At 38.4% G+C, this 26,829-nt stretch overlaps 1 protein-coding gene across 2 annotated transcripts in view; it reads right to left on the reverse strand.

The window, feature by feature from the left end:
• The window catches only part of STAM2 (signal transducing adaptor molecule 2), a 43,445-nt gene extending 24,512 nt beyond the window's left edge, over nucleotides 1–18,933 (reverse strand). For both annotated transcript variants that reach the window (XM_019737481.3, XM_019737480.3), the window contains exon 1: nucleotides 18,776–18,933. In XM_019737481.3, coding sequence (XP_019593040.2) covers nucleotides 18,776–18,815 — 40 coding nt within the window. In that variant the 5' untranslated portion in view covers nucleotides 18,816–18,933. The remainder of the gene's footprint in view (nucleotides 1–18,775) is intronic.
• Between the last annotated feature and the right edge of the window lie 7,896 nt (nucleotides 18,934–26,829).

Consider the following 26,829-nt stretch of genomic DNA (forward strand, 5'->3'; position numbering starts at 1 on the left):
AATTACAGAGTTGTGCAACTATCACTGCTATCTAATTTTAGAACATTTTCATAACCCTAAAAAGAAATCCACTTGCAGTCACAGCCCATTCTCACCCAACACTCTTAGTTCTAGACAACCACTGACCTACTTTCTGTCTCTACAGGTTCCTATTCTGGACTTTTCATATAAGTAGAATCATGCAACATACGGTCTTTTGTGACGAGCTTCTTTTATTTAGTATAATGTTTTCAAGGGTCATCCATGTTGAAGCATGTATCAGTACTTCCTTTCTTTTCATGGCTGGATATTATTCCACTGTATTGATATACCTCATTTTATCCATTCAACAGTTGATGAACATTTGGGTGTTTTTTTTTAATTTTGGGAGTAATATGAATAATACAATGCCGCTGTGAACATGTGTGTACAAATTTTTGTGTGGATGTATGTTTTCCTGTCTCTAGGAGAATTGCTCAGTCTCACAGTAATTCTATTTAATTTTTTTAGGATCTGGCAGTTTTCCAAAGCATCTGTACCATTTTACTAATATATTCTCACCAGCAATATATGAATGTTTCACAAAACATCTTAAAACATTAAAAAAATACACTATATTCTTTAGATATACATACAAAGGTACTAAAAATATTAACATATGCATGAGAATGATAAACATCAAATTGGAGGTGGATGGAGGATCAAATGAGGTATGGGGGGGGGTTTAATTATATTTATTGAGTTTTGTTTAAGTTCTGAAGTATCCAGAAATTACTTTATTCTCAGTATTTTTTCGTGGTCTGAAATAATTTATGACCAAATAAAAATTTTAAATTTTTTAAAAGCATGATTAGAATATAATGACTGAATTATGTAGCATTTTTTACTCTTAGCTTTTACAAAATTTCAATATCAAGAGAGACAATTTTTTTTCTGCTAGTATGGGGACAAAGATATGAAAATTAACACTTAAAAATTTTTTCTTTGTCTTTTCCCCTTTACATCCTATAATTGCAAACAGTCAAACCTGGGTATTACATACATATAAGCTTATCACAGTGAGAAGCAGAAAGGATAGTAGGAATCTAAAGTAGTTCCTTTTATAAAGGCAATGGATAATAAAAGAAGCCAAAAAATAAACAGGTTTAGAGCTACACTTTGCAAGCAGTAAAGAGAAACACAGAATCCAGTGAACCTCAGTTACATGGTGGAACCCACTTTAAAAGCCATGTAAATTGCTTAACACGATGGATAGAAAGCAATTATCTTGACATACATGATGAAGAGAAGCTGGAGGTTTCAGAAAATATATTTTTGCCTTGCATAAGTGCTAAACTCAAGCACCAAGCTATGTAGGTGGAAACGTCTCTACTCAGGTCCAGCTTCTTCCCTTGTACAAAGACAATTAATTCTTCTACATGGAAAGTCTGACCAGGATGTATTTTTTTAGAGGTTTAAAATGCTTAACTATTTCTTAATAACATACTTAATAAACTCAGTGAATTCAAAAGTAACAGACAAGAAAAAATCTAATTCTACCAACCTCTTTTAAAACTATGATGCGTATCTTTCCAGACTTCTACACATTTATATGGAAAAATAATAAAAATATGTGTACAACTAAATAAAACAGGATCATAGGTATGAGGTGGCCAAAGACAGGAACTCAAAACTGATAACCCCCTTCCTGCCAAAGTTATGAATAAGTTGAGAAACAAAGAATGAAATGCCATTGTTATTACTAACAGAAGCTCCAGGTGTACTGGACAAACGGGTTTGCTAACAGAGAACCCCAGAGGTGGGCAGGCCTTAGCACTACATAGGGGCAGACCTCTCCCTGCAGGGGGGAGACTCTGCGTAACTTATTCCATCAAGAAACAGAGGAGAAATCACTCAATGGCTGTGGAAAGACTAGCTCCTACCAGGACAAAGGGCATCAACAGGGCCAATTACTTGCAAATTTACCCATCAGATAAGTCATTACACCAGGGGTGGAGTGAATAAAGAAGGTGCAGACTCAGGGCGACACTAACGGATGGAACTCCCCTCTTAGGAAGGAAACCTCAGGGATAAAGTATTTCCTACTAACATCATATTAAATGTATTATTTCCTAACCTGCTTTTCCACTTATCATAAACTTCTCTCCACGTCCATAAATATACATCTTTATGAACCAATATGTTTAATAGCTGCATGATGTACCATTATACACAGTGGTCATAAAGTGCTTATACAAGCTGCTGAGAAGTTATGTGCAAACTGTGGTTTTAAATCCATCAAGTACCCAGCCTCTCTTCTTTGTTACATTCACTGGTATCATTTAGTGATGCTCTACATAGGACAAATGCAAAATAATTAGAAGACGTCAGGATTTCACACACAAGCTTTTCTACAGATGTTTCATAGCTAAGTGCTTTGTCTTGCCGATCATCTGTCTCTGCCACCACTTCTCTTCCTCCCTACAGCCCTCAGAATGAATGCAGGCTCCATTATGGAAAGACTTTTTTGTTTTATTTTGTTCACGATTATTATTCCAAGTGGAAAGAAAAGGATCTGGGCACATTGTAGGTGCTCAGTATTTGTTCAATGAATGAAGCTGCTTGCTTCTCCATACTCTATCACCCTGCCACAATGGTTGTAATGTGGGAAACAATAGCAGAGCTTCTGAGTATACGAACTACAAGAACTTTCATGATGCCCACTGTAGTCTCAGTAAAGTCTATGCAAAGTTCCAGACCAACAAGAGCTTCGCCACTGAGAAGACAAACATCTAAGAAGCAGCACAGGGTCAAGCTTCAATAACACCACCATATGACAGCAAAAGGCAACAGCAGCAGTGGGAGTGTGAGGTTTTAGTTCTCTGCTGGCTTACTGAAAAGGAAAGATAATACCTGTGGGAGTCGTAATGGGGAGACGGTAAATGGGGAAGGAAATGCCTCAGAAGGAAGGCAAAGCAAGACATGGAAGCAACTCAAGTGTCCTTCAACAGACACTTGGATAAAGAAGATGTGGTACATGTATACGATGGAATACTACTCAGCCATAAAAAAGATGATATATTGCCATTTGCAACAAGATGGATGGATCTTAAGAGTATTATGCTAAGTGAAAACAGTCAGATGGAAAAGGACAAGAATTGTATGATTTTAATCATATGTGGGATATAAAACAAAAAGCAACAAATGAACAAACAAAACATAAGAAAAAAACAAATTCATAGACACAGACAACAGAATGGTGGTTACCAGAGGAGAGGGTACAGGGAATCAAATCCAAGGTGATGGAAGGAGACCAGACCTTGAGTGGTGAGCACACAATAAATAGTGTTATATAGACGTTGTATTATAAAGTTGTACATCTGAAATTGACATTAAAAAAAAAAAAAGTGACCCCAGACAGCCATCTCAGAGCCACTGCAGCCATGTGAGGATACAGGAAGACGACGACCATCTACAAATCAAAAAGCTGGCTCTCTGATTCAGACATCAAATCTGCCAGCATCTTGATCTTGGACTTCCCAGCCTCCGGACTGAAAAATAAATTTGATCTCCCCCCCCCCCCCCCAGAAAAAAGAGGGAGGCAAAGAAATTCTTGTACAGTAATATACAGATGACTGTATTTTTTCAGTCTAAAGAGCAAATCACATCTACTACATACGACTTGCCAGCTTCATGCTTGTATTTTCTCTTTGCTTATGATGGAATTTTGTTTTTCCTGTACAGATCTATCATTCTTTTTTTATAGTATCTTTTGGCACAGTGTTTAGAACTACCTTAAGATTAAATATTCATCTGTATCCTCTTTTATATATACATCATTTCTCTTTTACGAGTAAATCTTTAGTCTACTCTGGAATCGCATTTAACACAAGGTGAGGCAGAAATAGAAAAATATTTTTTTTAATTATTTGCAGTAGTTCCAACATCTAAGTATCTATCCTTTCTCTCTTATCTGAGAAGCCAGAATCATTAATTACTAAATTTTGTCAGTACACATGTGTATGAGTGCAAATACACATACACACACACACACACACACACACACACACACACACACAATTTTGGCCATGTGATATACAATTAAATGTGAAGCCTATTCAATACCCCAAAACCCTTACAATAATTTCAAAAATATCTAAACAGAATATTTTTACTTGATTTAATTTTATAGAAAATGGAAAAATCCTGATTTGAATACTGTATCCAACAGTTTACTCTCTACAAATATAGGGCTCACACTTACTCTTTTTAAAATGTATAAAATCTGAAGACTTTATAATGGCCTGCCAAAAACGATTTCATTTTTCAAGTGAAAAATAACAGTTAAATTATGTGCTTAGAGGAGTATTTTAAACTCCTGGAAAAATTTTAAATATTATAATTAAGGAACATTCTCTTACAGCATGTCACTGTGCCTAGTGTTGGAGCCATATCTCACATTATCCTGTGTCAAATGCATAGAGTGAGAGAGTTAAAAGAGCCCTCCTGGGGCCTACATACTAAATTTCCAGGGTTGGTGGGTGTAAGTCATAACATTTCACCACCAAGTTTTGATTACAGCATATAGAGAACCTCAAATACCCAGTGAAATACTTCAGAAACATTCTAACAATATAAAGAATCAGTCCATCAATACTTGTAAGGAACAAAAAGGCTCCCCCTCCACACATAGTCCATTATGTTCAACATAGAGCTTTAAAAAGAATTCAAGTCTACCTGTAAAACTTTTAATAAAATAGGCTCTATAAGTAATGAAAAAATTAACTATATAAAGCAAAAATGTGCACAAGAGACCTTTAAAATTCCTCCTACTATGTTTGGAAATAAAAATTCATGACTGATCTGCTTCCAACCACAACAGAGTATCTGGTACCAGATCTGTTATTGTACCCAAAACAAGTATAAAACGGGCTAAAAGAAATGAGGCAACTGTGTTCAGGAAATGAATAACAGGCCGTGCAGGTCTGAGATCTCTAAGGGAAGGGAAATACGAAGTGAGCCTCACGATGGCCCCAGCTTTCTGCCTGGGAACACTTTCCTGTCCCCACACTAGGAGGACCAGCTCAAGCAGAGCAGCTGGGAGACAGAGACCAGATTTCTGAGCACTGGGGCTGAAAGGCTGCTCGGCGCTGGGAGTCTTTGGAATTCCTGTGCAATGGACTGAACGTCTGTGTCCCCACAAAATTCCTAACCCCGCAGTGTGGCTGTATTTGGAGACTGGGTCTCTAGAAAAGTAATTAGGGCAAAATGAGATCATAAGGATGGGACACTGATCCAGCAGGATTAAGTGTCCCTAGAAGAGACCCCAGGAAGCTCGCCGTCTCTCCTCATGCACAGAGGTCACGTGAGCACTCAGTGAGAAGGCAGCAGCCACCTGCAACCCTCCCCAGACACCAGCCCTGCAGAGACCTCGGTCTTGGATTTCCAGTGTCTACAACTGTGAGAAAATACATTTCTGTTGTTTAAGCCACCTACTCTATGGAATTGGTACGGCAGGCCAAGACGACTAATACTCCACCTAACTAAAGAGAGAATATTTCAAGCACTCAGTTGAAACCCAAAAAAGGCCACACCTTAGGAGTAAAGGACCCTCAGAATTTAGTTCAGTATCACAGTTGGCCTGCCTCACAAAGAAAACCAAGCCTGACAAAAACCTAAAAGATCCTCCAAAAATATAACTACCTGACAGAACAAAACTCAACACTCTTTAAAGAAAGACAACATAATTGAGCTTCCCTACAATGAATAACTACAATGACCAGAATACAAAAAATTACTAAAAATGCAAAAAAGTGCCCAATAATCAAGATACAATCAATGAAATCAAGATAATTGTATAGCCCAAATGTTAAAATTAGAAAAAAAATCTTTAAAGCAGGTATTATATATTTCTTTCAAGAACTTAAAGTAAAAGATGGTCATGAGTGAGTAGATAGATGGTTGAGAGCTCAGCATAGAAATGGAAACTATAAAAATGGAATTTATGGAACTGAAAAGTACAGCATCTCAACTAAAAATATTCACTGGATGAGCTTAAAAGCAGATTGAAGATTACAGAAACCGTGAACATGAAGAAAAGTCACTAACAATCAAATCTGAAGAACAAAGAAAAAAGATAAAAAAACTGAACAGAGTCTCAATCTATTAATTTTTAAAACTTGTTCTATAACAAATTAATGCAAATTAAGTGTTTTAAAACACTACCTGTTTTTAGCTCATAGTTCTATAGTTCAAAAATCTAAGTGGGCTTGCCTGGGTTCTGGATTCTATGCTGAAGGTATTACAAGGCTTGCTCTTGGGAAATGGGTGATTTAACTAAAACATGGTAACTAAATTCATGCATATTGGAATTGTGTGAAGTGAAGACTTCCTGTTCATTAAAGCAGAGTTTAATCTTCCTTCAAATGTACATGGAACTACCAAAAACTAGAAATAATCTAGGGTTATATACACACTATATTCTCTGAATACAATGTATTTTTATTAGACAAAATATAAAATACAATCACATGCAAATTAACAATAGGACATATAGATAATTAAGACTATTGCCTTATAATTAAGGCAATATAAACATTTACTATGACTAGGATACTACATATTTACATCTTGGGATGTGGCTAAAGCAATGCTTAGATCTTAAAGGAAAACTTGCTTTTTATGTAATAAGGAATAAACAATTATTTTTATACCTTAAAAGTACAGTGGGATAACTGGCAAAAAAATTTGTTTTTCAAGAGCAGAAATAAACTAGAAAATGGAAAGCAAGTAAATGAGAAGAATTCATTCACAGGCAATCATAGCTGACAGTTTTTACTAAAGATGTAAACATGTTCTTTCTTTGGACCAATTCATTAGAAACTAAATAATTACTTGAAAATGGAGCACAACCTATTTTTTCTAGTTTATAAATAATCCATACATGTTTATCCTATTAAAATAATGACACATATTTGTTATTATATTTCTAGACCATACAATAATTCCTGTGTAAATTAAAATTAAAATATTTAAATGCCCACTACCTCAACCTTATAAATATTTTACCTGTTTTTTTGACTCCAGTGACAACGACCATACTTAGTATTCTAGAGTACTTGGGTTTAACATACATTTTCTCATTTAGCCTTCCTCCCTATTTAATGTTTTGATTTGTGTGGGTACATTTTTATTGATGCAAATATTCCGTTTACTCTGGGGAAAGCAGCAAAATTAATTTGACTTTAAAACACACTACTAATTATCTCCTAAAGGAAAACCTACTTACATCTCTGAGTACTGAATGATAGGTAACAATTTAATAAAAAAACAACAACTAGCAGCTTCAAAGCATTTTACATATGCTAAAACCACTTACACTTCAATCCAATGAAGGAGTCCTCATTTTACAGATGAGGAAACTGAGACACAGAAAAGTACCTAGCACAAGATCGTACTGCTAGTAAGTTGTAAAACAGGGATTTCAATCTAGGCAGTATGCCTCAGTGTCTATCCTCTAAGTTTAAATACTATATTAAACTGCCTCTAGAGTGTAATTTTTGTTCAAAACAGCTAAGGCAACCCTTCCCAACAAATTAGTTTCAGTTGCCCTGTGTAAGAACATTTTAAATATACTGAATAGGACAAATCCAAGTTCAACTCTTCTTTGTAAGGAAAGGATCAGGCAGAATGCCATGATTAACTCCACTTACACATCATCTAATAATACATCTCCGGGGGCGACCAAAACAATGTATACACGTGACTTGTATTCATCTTATGTTATCGGTATATATTGAGTATAACAATTTTAATAGTTTTTTCCTTTCTCAAAATGTGTATACATTTTTTGGCACCTTGTCACCCTCTGTATTTAAGTCTCTTGATGTGATTAAATACAGAAGAGCGATTGATTCTCTTTTTTTCATTTCACATGTCACCACCAACATTTTTGAGGGGACTAGGCAGAGTTGGGAGAGTTGGGTGTACAGCGTAGATAGGACGAAGGAAAAAAAACCACCAAATCACCTTTTACTGCCTTTTAACATTGTGCAGCATCTATTAAAAAGGCAAAAAAGTCTAGGGCCAGCTTTATATTCCTGCAAGTTCACTTTCTTCTTGACTTAATACTTCCAAGATGCCCTCTGTGATCCTGTGAGGTGAGAGCCATGCCCCCTCCCAACTCCAGATAATGGGCATGCTCATTTCCATAGCACCCTTATATTAGGAAACAAGGCAGAAACATAAATGTAGTAAGTCTAAATTTTACTACAGTAGGCCTGTAAGGAAGCTTCATGTGCAAGACACTACTGATAGCTGAGGAAAGGAAAAATGAGTCTCCAAAGTAGCTACCACCATGGCCAAAACATCACAGATGGAGAATCCAAAGCAGTTAGGCTAGGCAGGTGATCACATGACCTCGCAGAGTTGAGGAAATTATTATGCACACTCTGTATGTACATGTAGACAACACACATCACCCATTAAACAACGAAGACTTGCTTTCTCTACATCCAGCTATAAAACTTACTAGCTTAAGGTCTCTAAGTAGTTCACCTCAGCTCTCAAACCTGAATCCATGTTCTCATTTGTAAAATGAAGATTAAAATGGGTGCCATACTTAAAAGAGTTGTAGAAATTAAGTGAAAAGGAAAATGGATGAAAGACTAGATAAATACTTAAAAAAAGAGGATATTAATTTAGTGAATAAATGTATTTAAAGGTGGTGCCTAACATCAATAGTAATCAGATAAATATGTATTAGAACCACAATGACATACCACTAAAATGGCTAACATTCTTAAAACTACACTACGAAATATGGACAGATTTCTGACATGATATTGAAGTAATATGACCCAAAAATTAAGGAGATGCCCAGTTCAGAATATCAATAATTTTCAGGGGGCAATGTCTGATATCTGTTACACTGACCTTCTGAGGTTCAATCGCTATACCAAATACAAACGTTTATTCATTATCAAGTGTGCAAAATTAATAAAGGAAATCTCAACTAAAATTGGAGTTGGGAAGGCCTTTAGCGGGAGCTCTCACACCCTACGATGTCAATTACCCAAACCAGGAAGAGATATACCTTCCATCACCAATAGGAAGGTGTCTACTTTACTAAGCCAGCAGGAGGAAGATTTTCTTCATTCCCAGCAACAATCCCAGCCAATGGAAAATGCTACAGTTCAGTCAATGAGAAGTTGTCACCCTCCGTCTACTTTCCACCAATGAACTTTCATTTTTCTTTTGCTAATAACTTCCTTGCCTCACCATCCTGTCTATAAACGCCTTCCATTTTGTGTAACTCCTCCGAGTACCTCTCTGCTTGCTAGACGAGATGCTGCCCGCTTTATGAATCATTTAATAAGGCCAACTAGATCTTCAAATGTAGTCAGCTGAATTTTGGTTTTTTTAAACACAGGTAAAGTAATAGAGCCTAATAAGGTAATAATGTTTAAAAAAAAAACAAACATTTTTCCCCATCAACTCTCTACCTCAAGTGCTCAGCACTACTAAGAAAACCAAAACACTGCATGTGCTAGATCTCTTTTATAGCTTTTAGATGAGAATGTTAAAATAATTCATCTTACGAGATATGAAAGCAAAAGAAAGCTGCTCCAGATAATAAAAAATTCCCTTTGAGTTCAAATGAACGAGAATTGAGTCACTACGATTCTCATGTTGCAAATGAGAATAAACAAGTGCTTCTTAAGAGAGTACTTACTGACCAAGAAAAGAGTTTGCAAGTTTTCAGTTACAGAAAAATTTTATTAATGAAAAAATTTTTTCATCCTATATGCTAGCATTTAAAAGCGACATTAAATAACAGATATTATGATTAACAAAAATTTTAAATCCTTCATCATTGCCCTTCACACTTTTTATAAGAGACCTATTAAATATAACTTCTGAGGTTGCATTAAAAGTCAGTCGGGGGCGGCCGTTAGCTCAGGTGGTTAGAGCGCAGTGCTCATAACAACAAGGTCGCTGGTTTGATCCCCACATGGGCCACTGTGAGCTGCACCCTCCACAGCTAGATTGAAACAACTACTTGACTTGGAGCTGATGGGTCCTGGGAAAACACACTTAAAACAAATAAAAGTTAAAAAAAAAAAAAAAAGGTCAGTCAGAACTGTAACTACTTCAAGGGACCTTCAGTTTTCAACATTCCTTAACTAAAGGAAACTAAAGAAAGTCCTCTTTGAATGGGACAGTGACAATTGTCACAAACAGGTCTCAGTAGTGGACAAGTGGGAACAGAGAGAAAGAGAGGTGCTTGCCCCTCAAGCACAAGCAGTTATAGGTCAATTAAGAAAATGTTAAGAGTAGTCTAGAAGAAGGGACCAACATTTATTACTCCAAAAGAAGGCCTGAGGGGCCAATAAACCAGTGTGAAACCAGTCCTACAAAGGAAAGGATAAGGAAAAAGAATGTTTGGGCAAGACCAAAATGTCTCAGGTATCGAGAAACAATATTCGCCCCAAGGAGGTTTGACAAATGTTGCTGACTGGCTATTTGAAACAGGAAAAAGACTAAGCAAAAATACTTTTAAAAATTTTATAACTTAGACAAAATGAAAAAACCAAGGTCAGGGAGGGAGATGGTTAGATTTGGGGACACAAGACAACCAAGGAGGGGAAAAAAAAATAACAGGAGATAAAGAAATGATATAGCCTTATGTTTTGTTTTGCTATCTGTGATAGATGGTTAGAACTAAGAGTTGCTAAATGACCAGAGTTTGGTATTCTACACGACATACCTATAAACAAGATGTACTCTTTTAACTTGAAGAACACCTCTGAGGAGCTTTCATTTAAACAGACTAGAAAGCAGCACAGACAGATTCACCTAAGTACACTGCTATAATATTATGTTGTATATTCACTTGTAGAAAAATCATCCTCTTTCCTTCTTGCCTTACTTTCAAACTATAATCTAAATAAGCTTAGAACTAAATGTTATTATCAAGGAATAAACATGCATATTTTTTAATATCAACATCAGTTCATATAAAACAAAAAGTAAATTACAGTGTTTTCTTTTAAAGCCCTAAAGAGCATAAAAGAAATTCCGTCTTATGACTTTACCAATCTGATCATAAACCCATATGAAAGGAAAAAGGTCACAAACAGCTAAGACGATCAAAATGAAGAAAAACAAGATGGGGGGACCTGGCCTATCATCTATAATGGTCACTGAGATTACAATGTGGTATTGATGCAGAAAAGCTAAAGAAAACTGTGTAGAAGAACAGAAAGCATAGACACAGGCCTCACAAAAGAGAACTGTACTGTATGAAGGAGTGAGTTTTCCAGATTAGTAAGGGAAGGATAAACAATTTAATATATGGTGATTAGACAAAGTGATTATTGTCTATTTTCAATTGACCACCCAATCAAATCCTCCATTAAACTCTACACAAAGATCAAGTCCAGATGAATTAAAGACCTAACTGTGAAAATCAAAACTTTAATAAAACTTTCGGAAGAAAATATGATAAAAATCCTTATAGACTCAGGATACAGAAGCCTTTCTTAAACAAGGAAAATAAAATCAAGGGAGAAAGACGATTATCACTAAATTAAAACTTACATTTTCTTAACAATAAAAGACATTAGAAACAAGTAAAAAGAAACAACACACTGGGATATATTTTAGCAATTCTCACAACTAATGAAAGATAAGAAGAGAATGTATATGGAACTCAAAAAATCAACAAGAAAAAATAATCCAACAGAGTAAGCAAAAGTAATGAGCAGGCAATTTATAGAAATAGAAAACGGAATGACCAAAAAATGTATGAAAAGATGCTTAACTTCGCTAGCAATGAAGTTGAAATGAAATGCAAACAATGCCCTATTTCATACCCATCAAACTGGCATAAGTTAAAAAAAATGAAACTACCCAGCACTAGTGAGAATATAGAACAGGGACTTCACTTGCACTGCTGGTGGGAATAAAATCTCCCCCAAACACATGGAAGGGCAATTCTGCACTAATATTTTGCAACTCTGCACTATTGACAGTTTTAATACGGAATTGCTCTTCAAAATACAATCCCTGGAGAATCACTGATGTGAAGAAAACATGGATAAGAAGTTTCACCTCAGTTGTTATCTGGAATAGCAAAAAACTGGAAAAAACTTCATGTCCGTTAATGGGAGACTGGATACAAAATGTGCCATATCCGTACAGCAAGATACCACACAGCTCTTAAAATTAATGCACCAGATAGAGCTACAAGTATCACAAAAAATGCTGAATGAGAAGTTGCGAATGACACTATTTTAATGAAGTTTAAAAACATGCAAAACAATACATATAGTATACTCGTATGTAGGGTTTCCAAATTCCTTACATTTTGGAACCTTCGGGAATCTAGAACAGGAAATCTTATTTCCTGAGAATTCTCAAGAATTCCCGAAACAATCTTTTTTATTTAATTTTCATTGATAATCTGTAATAATGGCTGTTAACAGTAAATGTTAATAAACAGAAAAGCTGTAGAGAAGGTAGGGCAACCAGGATTCGTGGCCCCAGGCGCAGTCTTTCAGAGGTTTTAAGACACTCCTATATGTAAAAGGTCAACGCAAAACTTGAGTAAATAAAATTTCCTAAATGGAAGTGGAAGTCGACTGGAATTTCACGACAAGTGCATCTATTGCCCTGAGCTCTAAACAGGGGTCATTACTGTATCATTTTGGCTAGGTTTTTCAGGTTTTCTCAAAATATAAACAATGTAATTAATACAAACTGTATTTAACCGACCTTATAGTATACAGTGAGGTTTTACATATATCACACTATGTATTAACATTCTCAGTATCATTTAAATATTTTATTTATTAAATTAAACATTAATAGAAAACAAAAGCAAATATTGTTTAACAATTAAAAAATACTTCAAACAGTTTTTGTCTTTTTTAAAATGAAACTTTAAGAATCACAGAGCATTAATTATCCGATCAGACAATCGTGATCTTTGCTTTGTAACAAATATACTTGATGTGGAAAAATTTCTTTCATTTTCTGTAGACCATGGTCGAATTGTTATGAATGAGTCTAAAAGCATCTTCAAGTCGGGAGTGAGAATGCGTTGCTACAAATAAGCTTATTTCCTTCCTTAGAGAAGCAAATATTTTTGTCTGCATGCATAGGGCTAGGCTTTGATGTCGAAATTGATATTGCTTTAGTCAATTCACAATTCATATCAGATTCTGATTTAATATCAGAACTCTGTAAGGACATCATTTATTTCTTCTCTTAGAACTTCTTTTGCTGTAAATGTTCCTTTAAAAAGTCTTTCCATTAATGACTTCACCAATCGTGCAATTCCCTTCTTACTTGACAAGGCAAAAAATTCATCCTCTTCCATCTCACATAGACAACTAACGTTGCTCAAGTACTTTCTGAGAGACACAAGATGTCTATTTCTACGTTTAACCAATTCGAATTTTATTTCCTTTAAAAGCATTAAGAAAAAATTAAGAAAGACCTATATTGTTATGGCGACAGAGCCCCAGAAAGTAGTTTACAGGCTCTCGGCCTCACTTGGAAAGGTGCCGGCTCGGGTGGTGAATGGCCGTCGGCTGTGCCTGATTGGCCGTTGGCTGTGGCCGGTTAGCCGATTGGCCGCTGGTATAACTGCTGCGGCTACGGAGGAGAGCCGAGGACTGCCGAGGAGCTGAGCAGAGCCAAGGAGAGCGGAAGAGGACAGCCAAGGAGAGCGGAAGAGAGGAGAGGAACAGAGTCGAGAGAGTGGAGGAGAGTCATCAGTCGGTCGGTTGGCGGAAAGGCGGACGGCAGGTCACGCGTCCGGTGGGCCCAGCCTCCAGTGAGACCATAGTGGTATGACTCCCCTACCTATGGCTCCATGGGTGTTCCTTTTTGGCCTCACCATGTCCTGCGTTCTTATGTGGGGAGCGGGACCAGAGACCCCACAGGCCGCCCCGCACGACAAATGGCGCAGCGAGCAGGGTCTCCTGCACAATTGTGCAGCAAATATTTATAGCTAAAAAGTACCACAAAACATTATGATATGAGATTGGAAATTATTGTAATATTGTAATAAAATATTAGCAGTGCAAGTTGTTTTTAAATAGACTGACTTACCCACAGTAGCTGAGAGAACCAAGAGCACGCACATTCATCACAATCGTCAACCGCAAACAAACTAATCGAATATGGTTGGTAGGTATGGGCCGTCACTTTGTGGAAACGATTCATCGTGGAGAACAGAAAACAGTTTGTATTTACACAGAGAAGTAATTATTTTCACAAACCAGGATTTGACTACAATGTCATATTAAGGTAAACTGCCTTAGATTTCCTTAGTTCACCTGAAGATGACTTTGTAGTCAAATCCTGGGTTGTGAAAATAAATATTTCTCTGTGTAAATACAAACTGTTGTCTGTTCTCCATGATCAAATATGCTCGATTTACAAGGGCTAAAATTAGGGGGTCACCTGATATCTGATTCTGTTGTTGAGGGAGCATGTCTGGTGGCATGTGATATTGTAACCCAATGTAACTTCAGATAGCAATAAACAGGAAAAATGTCTAAGAGATACATTGTGACTAGTACGTTTATTTCCCATTGTGGGTATTACTGGGTTCAAGAAGCCTATTTTCCCGATTTCCCAAGCAACTCTTCTCGGGAAAGTGGAAAGAAATTCCAGAGAACGGGGTGGGAAGGAATTCCTGCCTGGAAACCCTACTAGTATGTATAGTATATATAGTTGACCCTTGAGCAACATGGGTTTGAACTGCTTGGGTCTACTTAGATGTGGATTTATTTCCATCAACAATTTGAAAAAACTCAGAGGAACGACACAGCCTAAAAAAGGTGACATAAACTTACAGTATCAATAAGCACAATATAGTACTGTAAATGTATTTTCCTTAATATTTTTTAAATAACATTTTCTTCTCTCTAGCTTACTTTACTGTTAAGAACACAGTATGTAATACATATAACATACAAAAGATGCTAATCGACTGTTTATGTTATCAGTAAAGCTTCCAGTCAACAGCAGGCTATTAGTAGTTAAGTTTTGGGGTTTTTTGAAGATTTTTGACTGAGTGGTGTGTTGGTACCCCTAACCCCCACGTTATTCAAGGGTCCTATATTTTTGGAGAGTGTTTAACTTTGAGAAGGGAGAAAAATACAGGATCAGAGAGCTACTAAATATACCAGGTAATTTCAATTGTATCTTAAATGTTTCTTAAAAAAAATAAAGTGGCAAAATTTAGAACTTGACAGAGTTGGCTGAAAGGAATAGGAGTTTATGTTATATACCGTACTTTATGATAAAAGTATTTCATAGTTTAAAAAGTCACAAAATACATTAATTAAAATTTGTAACTATTTACAGGTATTAGGATTTTTGGTACCATGTAAGCAAAGTATAGAAAAAAATGGCTCTTAAGGCTATCCTTCTCATCCATAACCAAACACATTTTTAACTTTATTTTTTTACAAAGATTGTAAGAACCTCATTGTGTTCAAGAATTGACTTAATAATATGTAAATATTACAAATTTGAACATAGAAAGTAATTTGTATTATTGAAGTGCTGTCAATATCTATTTCTATGTTAGGGTTTCTTATAAAAGCCCCAAGCTACCTCATTGTCGAGTTCTCTGAACACAACACAAACCAAAGACACACCAATACAAGCCTAATTTCACTTGGAAAAGCCTCCTTTTAAAATAAAAGTTCACACTTCAATCCATTGTGGCAGAGTTTTTGTAGTGGTAGAATTTGAGTTCAGCTTTGTGAGGCATAAATAAGTTTATCTTTAAGGAAGGAGATACCAAGGGTGTTGAATAAAGCAAAAGTCTATCAATGAACAGTAAATGGCCGAGGCAGAACCTGGCAAGAACCTGCCTACACTGAGTAAAGAGAAAAAAGACAAGCAAATACGAACTGGAGTTAGGGAGCAGAACAGACAAGTCATAAAGTCAGGAACCAATGTAGTGAGACTGGAAAAATTGGTACAGCATATAAGGCAATGACATTCCCTTTAACACTAACCACTAAATCTTCCTACTGTGGCTCTGTCCCCCAGGTTTCACTTTCCCCATGGAATCACCTAAGAAGGCTGTATGAACTAGGCTCCAAATCAGGAATCCTACACTCCATCCTTTACGATGCGGGGCTCAGGGTGGGTGTCTGGGTAGGTGTGTGTTTTCTTTTTTTTTTTACCACAGCGTCAAAGGAATTTTATTGAACAAAACAAAAAATAAATCCAGATTTGAAGAACTTCAGTAAATATTTAAAGAGCTCTAATGCTACCATACCTAGCATACCAATCGGGGTTTGTAGGTTCCAGCTTTGAAAAAAATGGGAAGTTGCCACTCTTGCTTATCTCCCAGCCTTCGGCCTGCTTCCATCTGACAAGTCATATACATTCGTCAACTTATGGGTGCCTTCCCAGACATCTTTACCCACTAGAGCTTTTTCTCCGAGTCTGAGAAAAGGGTTTCCTTCCCATATGAATGTCAGAAATACTGCTTGCCCTCTGGTGAGAAATACTGCTTGCCCTCTGCACCCACCAAGGCATGGTTTCATCTCTAAAGGCTCTTAATTATAAAATGATCATATCATACATATAGTAAGAGATAAGGTTACTTCCTGCAGGGAGAAGTGCTGTCAGAAAAGGGGGTTGGGGGTGGGAGTGGACAGTGTCAACATCTTTACAGAGAATGTGTCTGCCTGAAGGTCTGTCTTCTCTTGAGGAAAAAAATGACTGTTTTAAATAAAGGGAACATGGAAAGCATCTTGTGTATTTCTAGTACAATATTTATCACACTATATTACAATTATCTTTTTAATGTGTGTATGCGTCCTCCTTGAAAGCAGGAATTCAGTCCATTTGTTAAATGTTTGTGTCCCCAGAACTTAACACAATGTCTGACACACATTCAATGTGTGTCTGTTGAATGAAAGGTGAACAATGATAAAAAAGAAACAATGATAAAAATCTGACTGAATTAAAGAGAGTAGGGGAAAAGACAATGACATGGCAAAGGAATGTTCCTGTAGACATCTCAAGTGAAATAATGACTTGCTTGCATTACTTAACTATTTCAAATTAAAAGGAGATTGAAGGTCTGAAAGATGTAATATATAATTTTTCTTCTATGATAAAGGTTTAGGGCCAATTTGAACTCCTTAGTATTTCTTTCTACTTTTTCGATTAATTCCATTCACTTGTCTAAAAGAAGTTACAGACGGGCCTCAATCAAATGTGCTCTTTTACCCTTAAACTGGCTTTTGGATTCTGACTTCAGTCAGAGCAGAGTAAACCAGTAAGTTCTTGAAGCTTTGGTTCAAGGCATTGCCCTTGAAGTACTGTACACACAGCAGTATTTTTGGTCAGAACAGTAGTGCCTCTTTTACTACAGTGGTACTAAATTGTGATCCACTAACCCAGGCAAGAACCTCAGGAGCCACTGAAGGTTTAGAAAAGCAGAACAGGCAGAGCAACTTGGCCTACTTTGAGAAGTTTTCAATCAGAAAACAACGGGCTTCTGGGAAAAATGTCCCTTGAAGAGAGTTCCCCAGTTTCTAAATCTGAAAATCACTTGTCTTATTCTATTTTGCCCCTTCTGTTTTCTTTCACTAGGACAAAAAGTCTTCACATCAACAATGAAAAGTACAAGTCTCCCTACCACAAAGGAAGACATCATTAGGCGTTCCAAAGGCTGAAGCTGTGAGCCTCAACGCCAGGCTTCCTAGATTCATGCCTGTCACCTGTTTAAACTACCAAGAAAACAAGTCGAGTAAAATTATGGAAATACATGTTTGAAGGCTACCTAGGATCAAGATATAATTATAAAATTTTGTAGCTCCCTGGGAATGAATGGAAGGGGCTTATAACATAGTACATTTGACTTCTGAACACACTTTTGGGATCGCATAAAATAGGGGACGTTCTAGAGTCTTCTCATAATTAGAATTGTAACGACAAAAACAGATGGCTCACTACTGCGAAGTTCAGTATTCTGTGTGACTTTGGCAATTTTCAGCCATGCGTTTTTTCATTCCACAAAGTCTTAACACTCTACCTAAGGTTCCGTTAACTGCTGCTACAAAAGTGTTTACTTAGCCAGTTTGTTTTTAACTGTTATTCTAACGCCCAAAATGTCCATCTTTTTCTCACTCCATAGTCACTGAGACATCAGTGCTCTTACAACCCCAATAAACAAAATACTGGTTGTTCTGGACTATTTTGAGACCCTAGAGTTTTCTTTTTCATACCCTAAGACACACCATCGCGTGAGCACTAGAGCCACCCGCCGATAACACTTCCAAGCGTTGTAAATAAATCCTGAAGCTGTGCTATCAGGGCTTGGAAGCATTTGCATATACACGAGGTGAAATAGGTTTTTCCTACTGAATGGGGGCAGATCAAGGTCTCTAGTGTTGGGCTGCCCTAGACAGCAGGGTCTTCTCTGCTCCGTCGTCTCCTAAAGGGGAGGGGAGGGGAGTGCTTAACCAGTTCTAGATGGAGCAGGAAGTTTCTATCATCAACTCCGCAGTTGCTTAATTACTCTCCAGCAGGCACCAGGTTCTTCCCTATTCCTGCGCTTGGCGAGGGGAATGGCTCCGTTTCGGGGTCCCCAACCTCAGGTGGGTAGGAAGCACTCTCCAGACCGCAGGCGACAAGTCTAAGTCACCCTCCCCGAGGAGGGGCAGCGGCGCCGTCCCCCTTCTCTCCCTGCGGCTTTCCAGTGCCGCGCTGCCGCCGCCCACTTTTTAGCAGGACAAACAGCAGCCCGGGCCCCGGAACCTGCACTTACCCACGTCTTGCTCGAAGGGGTTGGCGGTGAACAGAGGCATCTTGTCGACGCCCGAGCCTTAATCGCTGAGGTCTGGTTGAGGCTAGGCAGCTGCTCCCGGCTTGGTGACCCCGCGGCCGCGGCTTCCTAGACTGATCGGCTCCGCCCGCGTCCTCGCACTTCCGCCACCGCACTTGCCCGACTCCCGCCTGACGGGCCAGCTCCGGGTCCGAGCGCCGCGCCCCCCGTCACCGTCCAGGCGCGAGGTCCCACCAGGTGCGGTTATCCTCTCAGCACCCCTATCGCCGCCGCCCGCCGGGAGAAGGCGGCTGCCCGTGCCCCAGGATTTCGTATGGTCAGGCGTCTGCCGCGGCCACCTTTCCATCGCTAGGACCCCGGCAAGCCACGGAGCGGAAGGGGACCTTCGGGGCGGAAGTTGTCGCGCCCAGGACTGGGCGACGCCAGAAACCCTTTAACTGGAAGGGTGGCGGCGCCGAAGGGACCCCGGTATCCTGAGATTTTCGGCGTGCGACTACTGGTTGAAACGGCCACGTTCTTGCTCATTTAGTTGGTTCCTAAGCTGCAGGCCGGTCCCTGGAGGCGGCCGTGGATTCGCGACTCCGTTCGCGTCACAGTTCTGTTGCCCTGGAAACGGATCGAGCCTTGGCCCAGCGGTGGCTTTGACAGCGGGCAGAGTTGGCTCTTCTCTCAGGAGCTTACAGTTTGCCCTCTCCTTGGTGCCTAAACCCCACTGGAATAACCACTCTGGAAATCGGTGGTCAAAGTAACCTGGGCTCGGTGGGGACTCCTAACTTCCTGCTTTCCTTCGTGTTCTCGCCCTGAAAACCCTGCTGGACTCCGGGAATCCAACAAGCAATGAGGCTCCCTTCCTGCCTTCCCTTTATCCAAGGGGGATGCGGTCCAAGACCTGAATAGATACCTGAAACCATGGATAGTGTCTTATGTTTTTAACTATACATCCCTATAAATAAAATTTAATTTATATGTTAGGCATAGTAAGATTAACAGTAATAATAAAGTTGAACAACTATGACAATATACTACAGTAAAGTTAAGTGAATGCCTTTGGAGCCATTAAGTTAAATAGCTGTTACTGAACACAAGCCCTGTGATAGCACAAGTTGGTGTGAAAACCGAGAGGGCCACTAAGTGTCTAATGAGGAGAGGTGGCTGCACACGACTTGGTTGGAGTAGGGTCGCTTGAGATTTCATCCCCACACTCAGAATGGCTCACATTTTAAAACTTACGAAGTGTTTATTTCTGGAATTTTCCATTTAATATTTTTGGCGCATGGTTGACCACGGATAATTGAAATCACAGAAAGTAAAACTGCAGATAAGGGTGGGCTACTGTATATTGGAGTCCCAACTCAGATTCCCATAGGATCCCGCCAGGTATCTGAATAAAAAAGTGCAAGGGCCCTTCACACCCACTTCCTATCCCTCTTAACCCTGCTTTTTTTTCCATAGCATTTATCACTTCCAAATCTATAATGTACTTACTATGTTTTCTCTCTTCTTTTGAATATAAACTGCATGATCAGTTTTGTTCATTGCTGTATCCCGGACACCTAAAACACTATCTGACAAGTAATAGGTGCTTGATGAATACTTTTCAAAGGCAGCCATGACTAACCTAAGAGTGTGTGTCTGAAAATGACAGCCACCAGTAAACTTGAGCCATTTATTGACCTGGGGACCCTACTAGAGCTTCCAATTTGAAAATGATTTTTAAATGTTGGGGATTACTTCAACATTTTAACAATAGGTCAAACAAAACCATTTTACATCCTTTGTTACAAAGACTTGATACGTAGAAGGGAGTGTCCTTACACATGGAGTAGTTCAGGAAGGTGGTTGCATTTTATATGATAAAAATAGGTGCACAAATAAGAAAGAAACTTTTGCAGGTGACAAGAGGTGGTTTGCAAAAAAACACACTAAACTTAGGATGTTCAAAATATGTTTGGATGGGGTGGCCGGTTGCGGGTTCTATCCCCACATGGGCCACTGTGAGCTGTGCCTTCCACAACTAGATTGAAACAACTACTTGACTTGGAGCTGATGAGTCCTAGAAGAACATATATATATTTGGAGACATTCTGGATGGATTTGTCTAGGATTACGGCTTCGTGTTGGAATGGAAAACAAAGCAAGATAGAGATAAGAGGAAACAGATTGGGAAGAGCCCTAAGAGCAAGCTAATTTTTTTAAAAAAAATTACCATATAAGGCACCAGATAATCATTTAAATGTTTAGAGCAGCAGAATACGTTTCTAAAAAGAGTTTCCAGATATTAATCTCATTCAGGCAGAACAGTTCAGGAGGCTATTGCACTTGATAAGACCGTAAGAGGAAATATTGTAGAGGAGCTCGTGTTGAGATAAGAGCAAAAGGCTGAGGATTAGCCTTTGGGAAGTAAAGAGACTCCTTTAACTCCTTTCACCTTTAATGGCAAGCATACTCAAGAATGCATCAGTATTTCCCTTTCTGCATGTGTACTCAGTCACTCGGTGAGTTCCTCCCATTAACAAAATTTTTAATAGTCACTAAGAGCCGGACCATGTGTTAGAAACAAGAATATAAAAAATTGCTCTTCGCTTCACCTAATGAAGTTGTTGAAGAATTAAAGATATGTCAGTGTCAACCCACAAATTCTAGTGTGCAGCGAAATGCAACTTTTTAATTTTTCTGTCATACAATCTCTTTTGAGCCCGTTTCCCTGAAAACAAAATAATCTCAAATTTAGTTAAATTTAGTCTCTTTAGGGTTTTCTTGGTTATTTTGGGTTTACACTCAACAAATCCTTACCTTAGATTACTTTCCCCAAACATATACCAAGATCCATCCCCAGGTATGTGCTTCTAATTCTGCCAGTACCTATTTGGGGGAAAACCCTTTTTATTCCAAAATAGGGGCAGTGCTTCCCCAGTTAGGCCATGATGAAACTTGACCCTAGATATTGGTCTTCAAACACTGCAGGTGGTTTTGGCAAATCTTGAGAAGAGAAAGTTGCATTTTGGGAGGCATCTTCCTCAGGTGAGACTTCTGCATGATATTCAGGCAAAGGGAGGCCACAGTCCTCTAGCAAAGACAAGGGCACCGCCTCTGTTGGTCCAGAGGATTGAAGTGAATCCTCAAAGTTCTCAAGAGGATCCACCCAGATATTCCCATCCTAGGTCTCAGGGCCCCATTCTTTCCTTTTCAGGCCCCTGAGTTTAGTGTAGGAGACAAGCGGTGTGTTATGTCTTCCTTATTCAACCTCCTTTAAATTCTGCTACTCTCACAATCAGGTCCTGAGTCTGATTTTTTTTTTTTTTTAAACCACAATCTGTCTCTCTGGATACAGTCAATAATGTTTGTTCTCTCTCATTTTCCACTTGTCTTTCAGTTTGGATAATTTCTCTCTCTCTTTAGGATGAGTGGTATGTTATTTTTCATGAATTTCCAAAGCATTTGGTTTGAGTCGTTTTTTTCCAAATAAATTCTTTATTTTGAGATAATTTTAGATTTATAAAACAGTTACACAGATAGTACAGGGTTCTAAATTACCCCTCACCCTGGTTCTCCCATGGTTAGCAGCTTACATTTCCACAGTACACTTGTCAAAACTAAGAAACATACATCAGTTCATTGTTATTAATTAAACTCAAGACTTTATTTAGATTTTACCAGTGTTTACATTAATGTCCTCTTTTTTTTTCAGGAACCAATCCAGGTATATCAGGCGTCCTCAAGACCACTCCCAGATTCAGTGATTCACTAGGACTCGTTGAACTCAGCATCCAGTCTCCTCATACTATGATTTATTACAACGATAGGCAACAAAACAAACTCAGCCAAGGGAAATGGCATGTCGGGGAAGTGGAGGCACAAGCTTCCAAGAGTCCTCTCTCAGTGAGTCATACAGGACATGTTTGATTCCTCCAGAAATGAGTTGTGACAACACATGTGAAACGTCTACTAGGCTCTGGTAAAACCCTAGTGAGTTAGGCGCTGGTAGAATTGTTTCTCTTGAGGTCAGGCCTCATTAAAAACAGAATGGTCTGGGCTCATTTCAGAATGGCCACTTTTCCCTTCCCCCTGCCAGAAGCACAAGGCGATTTTCTCTGATCTTCACTGTGGGAACTTGGTAGGGCTCCTGGGGGTAAAACTCACAAAAATGTGGGGTTTCCCTATTACTGAGTCCGCCTGAAGTTTTTAACCCTCAGACTTGTCCACTGAGCTTCAGCAATTTGTGAATTACAGTTTAAGTTTTCTTACCCCGGAGCTGGTTCCTATGAGGGTTTCTGCTTCAGTAAATTGTGATTCTCTATGTCTGCTTGTCTGTCTTTCCAGTTTTGCGGCAGCTGTTTGCCCTGTGACCTCAGTTCTCTGAGACCTTAGTTCTCTAAGAAAAGTTGTTAATTTTATTTCTTGTTGTGTGGGGCAGGAGTGATGATTTCTAAGCTCCTTAGATCCTGGACCAGAAACCAGAAGTTGGCTCTCTTTTCCTCTTTTCTATCATAGGTACCATATGTTTTAGACCAACATACTAGAAACCTTGGAATAAGCTCTAACTCTGCTCCTATTTTTTTCAACTTTTTTAAACCTAATTTTTTCATGTCTTTCTTCAAACTCTCTTTTTGTTGTTCTCCCTTCTTCCCTTCCCCTTGGCATCACCTCCATTATCCCAGATTATTGTTTCTTCCATGCCTTCCAATTCTTCCCCTTGAAAAGAGGCACCCAGTGTAGGGGGTGAGAAGGAGCTTGGGTCTACTTCATGCTCTGTTAACTGAGTCATGAGTCCACAAGGCTGCGTCTCTCCCAGAGAGAGCCTTTCACTTCTGAAGACATCATATAGGCTAGACTAGCCCTACCCTCAAAACGAACCTAATGATCCTGAAACACCACCTTTATGGTCTTGTTGCCTTATGCAAGAACCTGGATTTTGTCTGCCACAGAAAGTTCAGTCTGGGATGTCATGGTCTCTGGTAAATAACTCATTCTCCCTACCCAGTAACCTTATTTTTCTTGGCTTAAGGCATCAGTTTTTGACGTCAGATGAAATTTCAAATTACAGCCCTGCCACTGACTATGTGACTTTAGGAAAATACTTAACTTCTAGGAACCTCAGTTTTCTGGTCTGGAAGTATATACTTAGTAAGTTAGCTATGAAGATTAAATGGGACCATGGGAGCTTTTCATATAGTAAATGCTCAGTAGCGCTTATTCTAGCACTTAAGAAAGAACTTCTTGCACGATGGATGTGTTTTATGTTTTCACTGTTGCAATACAATAGCCACTAGCCACCTGAAATGTGGCTAGAGCACCTGAAGAACTGAATTTTAAATTTCATTTCTTCTTAATTAGTTTAAACTTAAATAACCACATGTGACTAGCGGCTAGCATGTTAGGCAGAGCAGCACTAGACAACATTGTGAAAATCAATTGAAGGAGAAAATGAAGTGTCTTTTGTCTGTATTACTTGTGCTTTATATTTCACTTTCCAAACATGCATGCTTTCTTCTTCCACCTACCTTCATCTTTTACCTCTTTTATTTTTCACATCTGGAAATTTAAGATCTAGTTCAACACCCATCTTCTTCAGAAGCATTCCTCAGTTGGTCCCAATCCACATGTCTTCCAACTCTCTGAAACTTTTCTGAACAGGTGGTCAACATTGCATGACCTAGCACTTATTATTCCCCTAACCTAACATTTGTGATTGTTGTAACTCCCCATGAGTACAAATAAGGATCTGTGTGTTTTTTAAATTCTGTGCCCCTCCCAAGTACTTAGCCCATTAATTAGAATATTGTAAACATTACATTATGGACTGAATATTTGTGTTCCCCCCAAAATTCACATGTTGAAATATAACTCCCAATGTGATAATATTTGGAGGTGGGGCCATTGGGAGGTAATTAGGTCATGAGAATGGAGCCCTCATTAATGAGATTAGTGCCTTTATAAGAAGAGGTGAGAGAGCTAGCTCACTTTCTTTCTGCCATGTGAAGATACAACGAGAAGTTGGCAGTCTCCCAACCAGAAGAGGATCTCACCAGAACCCAACCATGCTGGCACCTTTATCTCAGACTTCCAGCCTCCAGAACTGGGAGAAATAAATTCTGTTGTTTATAAGCCACCCAGTCTGTGGTACTTTGTTATAGCAGCGTAGACTAAGTCACACCGAAAAACCCTGTGTTTGATTGATTGCTTGTCCTTTATCTCTCTGATTCATTCTCCTTGCCTTCCAGTCCCCACCCACCACCATTCTCCAGATGTTGACTGAAAAGAACAAAGTGACGAAATAGCCAATAAAATACTTCTTACCTTTTTTCTTTTCTGCCTTTGGGTTACTTTATCTTCCCCACTCCTGCACAATGAATGAAAGCATTTTTCAGATACTTTACACTTTTCACATTTCATTCAGTAAACATTGGGTGCCTACTGTTTGCAAATTCTAGTGGTGGGGGCAAAGGTTGATAATGGGGGTCATGAAAATGATATAATAGCTGCCTTCAAATGAGTTATAATCAGATTGGGAGAGCGATTTAGGAAAATGATTGAGTAATAGAAAATTAGAAAGAAAGGAAATGCCAAGTGCTGGCTGAATATAAAGCAAGGTATTTGGCTACGTACCCATTTACAATAACTTAGTCACACAGTGGAGGGTAGTTAGCCTGACGGATTTGGTGTTGGGAATGCTTCTGATTGAAACTGAGAAATATTATCTCAAACTACACTCTTACAAATTGAATAGATTGACTCCTTAGCAAAATGAAAAGAGAAACTACGTATGGACAGTCTAGAAAAAGAACATTTTGGAAATTAACTCACAAAGAACATGGAAAGTAAAGGATAAACACAAGTGATAATAACATTAAAGGTCATGTTAGAAGGATTGGAGAAGAAAAAAGAGGTACAAATTCAGGAAATTGTGGTTATGCACATGTGTATGTGTTTTAAAGAAAAATACTTTAAAGATTATCTTAAAAGCCCACGACTACAAAGGTCTAGCTCCACAAGACTCCTAGAAGAATTGGTTGGTTCTATTCAGTAACTATGTTTACTGCCAATGCAATTGAAAAGTGGTGTAATGTAATTACACTAAAAATTAGCTTAATTTTTACTTCATGGTTTACTTAAAATGAATTATTCTCCTTTCCCTTCATCATCATCATTACCATGTTCTTCACAGTAGGTGGCGACGTTGCTTCGCTCCTGGAATCACCTGGCCTGGCCTTCACTGAAACCTAGAGGCAAACTTTGAAACAAATTTCAGGGACCTCATTTGGCCAGAATTAAAAACACTGCCTTTCTATCTACCTTAAAAAGTAAGATAGGGGGTGGCCAGTTAGCTCAGTTGGTTAGAACATGGGGTTAATAACACCAAGGTTGCCGGTTCAATCCTCGCATGGTCCACTGTGAGCTGAGCCCTGCTTAAAAAAAAATAAAGTAGGATAATACATCACTATAATATACAAAATTTTTATATATTCTACATTAAGTGTTTAATAAAAAGTATTTGTTGACACATTCATTTTGCCAATGAATATCAGTAAACAAGAACGTGCTATTTTTAAAATTAATGTTCACTTAATCTTCATCATGAGAATTTAATAAATTGTCTCTTTTTTAGTTTTAATGTAAACATAGTATTTGTTTACACTTAATTTCATGTGTGCTGGTCATCAACAACGTTTATGATGCCTGCGATGACCAGAGCTCCATGAATCTCTGCAAAGGCACAGTCAGAGGAGCAGTTACCTGGGCAGGGCACTAAAGACACAAAATCTCAACATGCATTTGAGATTTAAAACATCGCTTTAGGGCAATGCACAGCCAGATTTACACATGCTATGGAGTAGTCATTTTTAGTTATCCTAAAATATACCTCTTTTAGGTTTAAAGGGTGCAGTCTAATTTTAGCATTCAGAATTCATTCAATATGTGTTCTCAGCTACATCCTCCTGAGTGTGTGTGTGTGTGTGTGTGTGTGTGTGTGTGTGTGTGTGTGTGTTTTAAAAAAAACCATCATATGTTATTACTACCAGCAGGAGTGGCCTGCC

This window comes from Rhinolophus sinicus, chromosome 17 (genome assembly GCF_057876585.1).
Source record: "Rhinolophus sinicus isolate RSI-liver-muscle chromosome 17, RSI-T2T, whole genome shotgun sequence".
Lineage (NCBI taxonomy): Eukaryota > Metazoa > Chordata > Mammalia > Chiroptera > Rhinolophidae > Rhinolophus > Rhinolophus sinicus.